Source organism: Glandiceps talaboti, chromosome 20 (genome assembly GCF_964340395.1).
Source record: "Glandiceps talaboti chromosome 20, keGlaTala1.1, whole genome shotgun sequence".
Taxonomy (NCBI): Eukaryota; Metazoa; Hemichordata; class Enteropneusta; family Spengelidae; genus Glandiceps; species Glandiceps talaboti.
In genome coordinates, this window is record NC_135568.1 from 4,958,580 (window position 1) to 4,968,078 (window position 9,499).

The following is a 9,499-nucleotide window of genomic DNA, read 5'->3' on the forward strand; positions in this document are numbered from 1 at the left end:
TCTAGCAAAATAGCAATAGTGAATGTGAGTATTAAGAATCACCTTTAATACAATGATTTACCAACACATTAATTTCATTTTAACATTATTGGTGAGAATGAATTCATCACTGTACCACAATTTATGTCGCTACAGTAACTATGACAAAGAAAGTTTCAAATATGTATTTCTTAGTACTTGTACATAAAAAAATAAGGTAAATGATAAAAATAATTTTGGACTCGATGATGAAACAAGTGAAAATGGGTCTAGTTTCTACAAGGTTGTTCTTAATAATTATTCAGTGAAACTTCTGGTACTATGATAGATGGACAAAGTATAAACATACAAAACTCACTTGGTTCACTTCTATATGGTACACCTCAATGACATGGCCTCATGTTCAGTCAAAATAATTCTTTCTTGTTGATTGTGAAATTTAGGTACTAAAAATTATCAGAACTGAAAAAAATGCATTGTTTTCTACACAAATAATTCATATTACTATTATGGAGTCCTGTGAAAACTACTTGGTGAATCTCGACTTTTTTTGTTTTTTCGTGCTCGATTTTGTTTAATATTTGACAATATTTCATATGCTTGTTGAATCTCTATGAATTTAGCCTGTGCTTCTTCCTGGTTATTTGGTTGTCTGTCCGGATGCCATTCCTTGGCAAGTTTCCGATATCGCTTTGTTATTTCCTCTTGAGATGCACTTCGTTCAAGATCCAAGACCTGTATAGTTGAAAGAGATGAACGATTATAAAAAAAGGAACTTAGGTTCAAGAATATATGCACATAATTGTAAATGACACACATGTAGATCAGTTCCCACTCATTGTACATTGTAGAAAGCTGGGTTATGCTAGAAAGGCTAACTCTATAATTCCTAGCATATTTGTACATGAATATTGATACATTGATATATAAGGCATGGTACATGGGTTTTCTAAGGCCGATAAGTCGGTAAAATTATTAAACGTGTGTTCCCAAGTCACTTTACTAGGTTTTGCAAACAATGTAATGGTCGATTACATTAAAAACTATGTCAATTCTGCTTACTTTACCCTTTTCTGTTACCAGGGTTTCCAAACCTTATGTTAGCAAAACACTACATGTAGAACAGTGTTCATTCTTTGCAGAAGATACAAACCAGTATTAAGTTAGGGAGTCTAACTATAGTATTGGACAGTAGTCACAGCACTGTCCCGCATTCATGAATTGTACATCTCAGCAGACTGAAAGGATTCTCTACAGCTAATTAATGTACTTACTTTACAGAGGCTTTGTAACATTGTGAAGAGACTACTAGTATCTGAAGTATTGATGAGATTTCATATGCAAAAATAGTGAATAAATTAATTACATTCAGACAAAAGAATGTTATTAAAACACCTACATGCATGTATTTAGGATTATTGGCAAGAATGTAAAACAGTGGAGTTTACACAACAGCGTTAGTTATCACTGAGGTTTGCTACATTAAAGCCAAATCTGTATCTGAACTTGGCCCCACGAGTCTCTCTGTTCATGGAGGTCTCCCCTTATACCACTGTGGTCTGTTCAAAAGGTATGTGCCTCTCTACAAATACATCTATGGTATGTGGAACATACAGAAATAAAGTGGTTCTGGTGGTGATATACTGTACTGGTAGCTAGTAATAAACCACAGTCCCTCTATGACTATCATAGAGAGATTGTGAACACCCACACTATTTCCATTGTAGGACTTGAAAAGAAGGGAATTCTTTTAGCGAATGAGTGATTTTGGTATCTATGTCATTGTCATAGTGATATCAGTGTATGTGTGAATTCTGTCATGGTGATGCCAATTACCAGTAGTCATGGTGATGTTAATTAGTTTGGATATAATAAAAGATGACCAAGAAATGAATGAATTCAAAATGTGACGGAATTTCACTTCGTAATTGTACTAATAGCAGGACATATCTCAGTCTTCCAGAAGTACAACAAGACGATGGAATGTCAGTGTAATCATGAATTTCTTTCATCAGTGATTTTTCCATCTAGTGATTTTAGTAGTTTACACATGAATGTATCATACCAGCCATGGTTTACACATCTTTACCAGCTGCGTCACATGTGATTATATAGATCCACACAACAGAATTAACCACCACTGCAATACATTTTTTCTATATATGGAGTTTAGATCATAGACCCAGGAGTATGTGCACCCACTGATGCTAGTAATCAGTGCTACTTGTCTGAAAGGGTCCAGTCGTTGGTCCAATTATGTATCTACTCACAGGTTGAAGCATATTACATCAGTGGAAACAATGATTGGATCTTTCAGGTTATCATTGCTATATATGTAATAATAGTACTTACTGTAACTTACTATAGCACGGCCACTTGCAAACCTCACTATCATTTTCAACCTTGCAGGAAGGATATTAACTTTCCAATCACCCTTAGCACAGAGACTTGGTCATTTGGCTTGAAAATGTTGTTCACCAGAACATATACTGTCAAGCCAGTATGTTGAGTTAGATAGTTATATAAACCTCTGTTTATTGACATCATATATTTTTAGCTATTTGGTATGGTCTATGTTTATTGGCCTAGAGAGTTGGCTATCTGGCTTGTAAATGTCATTTGCAAGAACATAAACTATCAAGCCAGTATGTTGAGTCAGATAGCTAAAACTCTAGGCTATACTGTCAAGCCAGTATGTTGAGTCAGATAGCTAAAACTCTAGGCTATACTATCAAGCCAGTATGTTGAGTCAGATAGCTAAAACTCTAGGCTATACTATCAAGCCAGTATGTTGAGTCAGATAGCTAAAACTCTAGGCTATACTGTCAAGCCAGTATGTTGAGTCAGATAGCTAAAACTCTAGGCTATACTGTCAAGCCAGTATGTTGAGTCAGATAGCTAAAACTCTAGGCTATACTGTCAAGCCAGTATGTTGAGTCAGATAGCTAAAACTCTAGGCTGTACTGTCAAGCCAGTATGTTGAGTCAGATAGCTAAGTCTCTGGGCTAAATCACCCTAGATTAGGTATGACTGAAACTACAAATAATCCCATAGTCCTTTGCAACTGAGCATGCTCAGTTTGGAAACAAGTTGACTATTAGGTCAAATAAATGTATATCATAATGTCACCACTTACTTTATATGCATTGATTTCACCAAGTGGATCCAGAGATTCCACAAATTCATCATATACTCGTTCCCAACCTTCTGATCTGGCTCGTTGGTAAATCTTATAAAGCGTATCCTTTAATTCTCTCCATGCTGGTGAATTTAGGAAATGTTGAACAGCATCTCTCAATTTGATGGTTTCACCATCAGCTGTTGTGACAGATGCATTGTTGCCTAGAAACAGTATCCACATCAGTATGACAACACTACCTATAAATGGGAAAAAAATACAAAAAGTAACTAACATAATATAAATAATTCTAAATGTGTTCCACGATAATTTATACCTGTTGTAAGCAAATATATGTTAATAAAACCACAAACAGCATAAGTATGAACTAAAGAAATTACACCAGATATGCAAATGAAGTTCCAAATAAGGGCTTCAATTAATATCGTCTGCTAAAAAAGGCTGAACAATTGACAATGGTGAAATCAACAAAAATTCAAAGAGTTCTGTTCCTTCCTTTCCTTAATTTACATTTACACCCTTATGACACTTTTCAACCCAAGTTTTGGTAAGTTTTGTCATGCAAATAAGTAAGTATTGTCATGCAAATAATGAGAGGGAAGAGGAAGAGGAGGAAAAGATGAAAAAAAATCAAGTTTTAAGAATATTGGATCGTAAAGTGTCAATCTCTGCTAAACTTCGGAAGTGGAAAGGACATTTTTTCAAACACAAAATGAAATGAACTAAAAAGAGATAAAAATAATTGCAAACAAAAAACAAGGGTAAGAAAATTAATTGGAAAGAGTGAAACATTGGTACATCAAATAAATACTAATTATTACCTCCAGCTCCAAGAATTGCTATTCTTGTACAAAAATGCCTTTTCTTCGGTGCAACGTGTCGGTAAGTTCTAAAATATTGAGATACAAGTGCACATAAAATTGCGATGTGTACAACGGAGTTTGGATTGGCTAATACAAGGAGTGAGACTGCATATGCCGCTAAGATAGTATATTTGAAAGACGTTGTCTGTCTGCCAATATTTGAAATGATGTCTACACCGATTGCTACCGCAGCTGGTATTAACAACAATCTTATCCAGTAGTACTGTTCATCAATTTCTTCAGGAACTGCTAACAGGGCCAAGTAACCAAAGAATGAACCGACGAAAAGCTGGGCAGCAAATCTTGTTCCACTGAATGGCGGCTTTTTATAAAATCGCATACATTCTACCAAGTGCCGCATATACTCCACGTTTTCATTAGCATCGGCCACATATTCAGGGATCCGCCAGATATCTCGCACCCATCCAAGACCAAAACCACCGCCAAACGTTGACCACCAGACGAACGCTTGCCTGTCTCTGCCGAGATAAAAATGATGCAGTCCTAACCAACCACCGAAAAGCCACAAGATATACGTAAATATCAAACTTTTCGCCATGTTTCACATAAGATCGTTCCTTGAATACAGTACAGAGCACTATATTCGTTTCCTGAAAGATTTCTTCGTCTGCAAAGCAAACGCGGAAGTGCATGTGTCGATTTGAGATTGGCCAAGTAGACTGCCTAGGTTAAGCAAAATAAATCTTCTCCCGGATCCCCCATCTTATTTTGGACGCTATTTGATATTTCGCAACAAACTTCCCACTTTGCGTAGCTGGGTTACAAAAGTACCCCAATCTTTATTTTAAGAAGGGCTCTATAGTAATATACCCCAAGGTTGGAGTTTTGAGAAGCGTACAAGAAAATGTCACTGAACCAACATACAAAAGACCCTTTAAGTTGGTATAAAAAGCTGGTTTACTGTTTCCATGTTAGTAAGCCGCTTGACTTCAAGTTGCACAGTAAACATAATATTCACTGATCCGTTTAATTGTAAATACATTCTCCGGTTATCATGACATAGCGAATTATATGAAATTACCACGGAAGTGAAATGTTACGTGCCTACAACACATCAAGAGTTTTGAAAGGCGACAGATATGGACAGAGAACCCGGACATTTGCCAAAAGACGTGAAGAGAGCTGTGGATTCGTTAGTGTGGGTCAAAGTGGTCGGCATAGGTAGCATAGGAGTTGGTAAAACTTGTTTGATCAAACATTTCTGTGAAAGTAAGGTGAGTATTATTACAATTTTATCGTTGTTTTAAAAGACTTTGGCTTGGTGAAACACAACTACTAAAGAACACGAATATATGTAAACGACCAACGTATTTTTACGCTCTATTAACCATTCTATGAATGTATTGATTTGACATTTGATTTTCAATTGTTGTGACACCAATGAAGGCCGCCAAGAAAATAAAACTTTATGTTTATACAGTCATTCTCCAAGCCTTCGCGATAATGGTGGGAGGGGGTGGGTGTCCTTTCAGAAAAAAATAGTTCAATATTGCCAAAATAATCAATTAGTGACAATGTAATACTAACGTATCCAGGAATCTGCTTTCCTTTTCAACTTCAGATTTGTTTGGTGGTCTGAGTTTAAACATAGCACCCCGGGCTCCCCCCCCCCCCCCACTTCGGGAGTACTGTCAAAATTGCCATCAAAATTTTACTTACAAATCGAAGACAGCTTGTAGTTTGTGTGTTTGTCTGTATGATTATTCAGACCACAATATGCTATTTGTTTAAAAATTCACAATACTGTTACATTTTTTTTGGTACTTTTATTTACATATGTAATTTCCACACTAATACCATTCAATCACATTTATTTTCCATTGTCTAGGTGCAATGTATTTGCACTGTATTAATAGTTTAAAAAGAAACAAGTGACAACATACATTTCAAGCAGTGTAAGTTGCCAATTTGACGTACATACCACTGATGCATGTAGTAACTTCTCGTTTATACCTCAGACAATTGAAAGAAGTAGTTGTCTGAGCATTTATACCCACCAAGATTGATAGTTCTAATCCCCTATCATGGGGTCAACCCTAGACTGTAAGATACAGTCATTTTGTTCAGCCTCATCAGGTTTCTTAACGTGAGTGCTGGCTGATAGCATGAAGCAATGTCATATCTTACAGTCTAGGTGAAGCCATGAAAATCCAGCTTCTATCATTTTGATCCACAACAATTTGTTTTTGTCATTCACTAGAGGACATACTGATTTCAAATAAAAAAAAAATACATGTATTTCACAGACTACGTATGGATATGAGAATTTAGGAAAATGCAAAAAATAATGTGATAATTGATTTCATATATCTTACTTTATAAGGCAAAAATGATCAATATAATCTTTGTTAACTTTTCTGTTTACATGTAGTTCACATCAGCATACCAAGCAACTGTAGGAGTTGACTATGGCTTCAAGATTCAAGAAGTTCTTGGAAATGATAGTAAGTGATATATACTTTCTAAGTTTTAGATTTTTTTCTGGAGACCTCAAAACAGAAGTAGGTTTCAACCCATTATTACTTCAAAATGATGGAGGTGATCAGATTTTGTAAAAAAAAAAAAGTCCAAAGTCATGAGCAAATTCCATGCAACTGTAAGGGATGGTCGCATAATGTCGCATAAGCTAAACAAACAAACAAACATAGTTCATTTAGGTCAAAACCCCCTCCCCCTCCCCCTAAATGAACATTCATAAGTGTGACATCAAACATATATTATGTGATGTAAACTATGGTGAATACTGTCGCGGTCACACTGCTAAGATTAATGTAATGTAAAAACACAATAGTAAACACATCAAATACAACCAGAAACCCAGCACCATATCTTACATTAGAAGTAAATTTTTATCAACTTGTCAACATCTCAGTAGTAAATACAAAAGCTGTTATTAAGGAGTGAAATTTTTCTGTTGAAATTTGGTTAGAAGTGCGAAAATGAAGTTCAGCAATCACATTGATGCCATACCTTCTACCACCATTTTTTCAATTATTAGTGACCCCCCCCCCCTCTTTCTGCATGCATGTACACACATATCAAGGTGTAATGTTATTCCAGAAATGAACTCTTGAAACCATACATGTAGTTGCATAATTTACCAGATCTGTCAATAATAACCAGTCTGGTGTACAGGGTACCCACTCTGAGAGGTCAAAGGTTAACCCAACACATAACAATGAATAGACAAGGTAAACCATAGTAATCCTTTGTAATCCCAGTAGTGGTTACCATGATGGACGAAAATTTTATGAATAGCTTTCTGCCGATCCCAATTTACATAGTGCTAAAAGTATGTGTTTTGAGATAACATATTGGTTGCACTCTTGTCTTTGTTGAAAAATATTCTTTTTTTTAAGGATTTACAAAGAATAGTTTATTTTTTTTCAATTAAATTGGAGCGGATGATAGAGTAGAGCAGTGTATATTGGAAACAGAAAATGGTTCATTGTTATATTTTTTACTTTTAAAGTGTAGATTTTTCAGTTGAAACTTTTTTCTTGTTATTTACAATAAAAGGGGTTCATTCTTGTGTTATGTGACATTTTGAATATTGAAAGTTTTTTTCTCTAATTTCTTTTTTACAGTAAGAGTACATTTATGGGATTTGTCAGGTCATCCAGACTACATTGACGTCAGATCTGAACTCTATAACGACACTCAGGCTTGTTTCTTAGTGTATGATGTGACCAACTTAGCTTCCTTTGAACAATTAGACTTATGGATGAAAGAACTCACTAAATGGGGTGCCAGCAATGCTTATATAGTGGTGGTAGCTAATAAAGTAAGTATTAGATCCAGAAACATAACGTTTAATAAGTTGATGAAAGTGACTATTAAAATAAAAAACAGATCATACTGTATTCCATATTTCCATGGTCACTGAAACTGGGTATTCCAACTTTTCCCTGACGTATTACAATCAGCTATGTCAAATTTTCCTGTACTTATTTATTTATTTATTTTTTTATTTATTTATTGCATCCCTTTTATATCTGGGGCTCACTAAGCATGTTAGGAGCAGCACTAGTAGTAAAATTAATACATTTCTAAAAATTAGAGAAAATATGACTACTAAATCCGGTACAGAAACAAAACAAAAAAACCCAAAGGTATAAACTGGGGAAGAAGAAACAAAAAACAAAAAGAACATATTGCTTTGGGATATTTCATCCTTTCCTGTATGGATTGGAACCTTATATTCCAACTTATCCGGGACATTTTACATCCAGATATGCAAACTTTTCCCATGTGTATTGCAATGAGATGTTCCAACTATTCCTGTACGTAGTACAATCAGATATTTCGAACTCTTCTCTTGACATAGGAATCAAAATTGTAGATGTAGTAAACAAAAACATAAGATCTTGCTAAAAACAAAGTCTGTCTGTCTGTCTGTCTGTCTGTTAGTTGTGTAATTCAAATGCTGTCGCTATAAATAAATGCTTAAATAAGAAGTTGGTTACAATATGTACGAGAAAGTTAAAATATTCAGGAAGAGGACTGAACTTATTGACTTGATTGCACATGATTTTTAAAATTGGTATTAATTCTAAGATGCACAGCACACCATAGATGTGTCTGTCTGTGTTGCCAAACAGTTAAATGTTGTAAGACATGATAAAGAAAGGAGTGTAGTACCAATTCATTTGTCTTTTTAAACTTTTCAGGTTGACTTGACATCAAAGAGAATTGTAAGTTCTGAGGATGGAAAGAAATGGGCTGCTTTGCATAAACTCAAGTAAGGATACTAAGTGAATGGCTTGCTGGATAGAATAAGGGATTTTAAAAAATCATTGTGTCCCAGAAATGGGAATGAAAAGGAAGTTAAAATTTTGTGTGATCGTCTATTTGCAGAGTTCTTCAAACAGACTGGGGGAAATTTGTCAGACAATGAATAGCTATCAAGTTGTTAATTATTTTCTCTGGCCTTCAAGAAAACATCACTACACTACAATGACATCACATTCAAATTATCCAATATTTTCCCCGTTTTCTCACAAAATTTATTACATTACTCCACAATAGTATCCTGTTGAGGGCAGTACCAGTGTAGTGCCCTTAGAGGGAGTACTTAGTTGAGGTAATTTTATTGTGAACTTTGACCCAGGTTAGTCATCTTCTTCCAGTTTAGTTAGTCTGTTATCGTTTGCAACTTGTCTGGTCATGTTTAAATTGCCTTCATTCAGCCAGAAAATATGCATAACATATGAATTTTGTCATTACATGTCTTTGACTTGTGACAAGGCCCCTCACTCGTATTTTCCTCACTTGAACAAAGAAAGATATTTGGATGTTATTCCCAATATATTTCTTCATTCAGCCAAGGCTAATACAAGTGACCTATGGGACCTTCTCACTATGGGTCGTTAGACGAGTAGTGACAACCCTTAGGTCACAAGTATTTTGTGGCTGACTAAAGTAAAATATTGGGAAATGATTTAATTATACCTCCTCAAGCATAATTTATGAAAAATCGGGAAAAGTAATGGGGATT

At 35.2% G+C, this 9,499-nt stretch overlaps 2 protein-coding genes across 2 annotated transcripts in view; one reads left to right on the forward strand and one right to left on the reverse strand.

Moving 5' to 3' along the window:
* Window positions 1-216: 216 nt before the first annotated feature.
* Window positions 217-4,605, reverse strand: LOC144450877 (dnaJ homolog subfamily C member 22-like). The gene is made up of 3 exons (XM_078141624.1): window positions 3,940-4,605; window positions 3,116-3,357; window positions 217-714 (listed from the first exon to the last, which is right to left on the reverse strand). Exons 1-3 carry the CDS (start codon window positions 4,538-4,540, stop codon window positions 487-489), a joined length of 1,071 nt encoding a protein of 356 aa, XP_077997750.1. The 5' UTR covers window positions 4,541-4,605; the 3' UTR covers window positions 217-486.
* A 320-nt stretch (window positions 4,606-4,925) lies between these two features.
* The window catches only part of LOC144450874 (dnaJ homolog subfamily C member 27-like), a 5,720-nt gene continuing 1,146 nt past the window's right edge, over window positions 4,926-9,499 (forward strand). Inside the window, exons 1-4 of the mRNA XM_078141616.1 lie at window positions 4,926-5,216; window positions 6,374-6,446; window positions 7,590-7,786; window positions 8,673-8,743. Of these exons, the coding sequence (XP_077997742.1) occupies window positions 5,082-5,216; window positions 6,374-6,446; window positions 7,590-7,786; window positions 8,673-8,743 (476 nt within the window). The 5' untranslated portion in view covers window positions 4,926-5,081. The remainder of the gene's footprint in view (window positions 5,217-6,373; window positions 6,447-7,589; window positions 7,787-8,672; window positions 8,744-9,499) is intronic.

Coding starts and splice junctions, on each gene's coding strand:
- LOC144450877 (XM_078141624.1), bottom strand. CDS start 4,540: ATGGCGAAAAGTTTGATATTTACGTATATCTTGTGGCTTTTCGGTGGT. Junction 3,358..3,939: donor AGCAATTCTTGGAGCTGGAG/GTAATAATTAGT, acceptor TCCCATTTATAG/GTAGTGTTGTCATACTGATG. Junction 715..3,115: donor GTGAAATCAATGCATATAAA/GTAAGTGGTGAC, acceptor TCAACTATACAG/GTCTTGGATCTTGAACGAAG.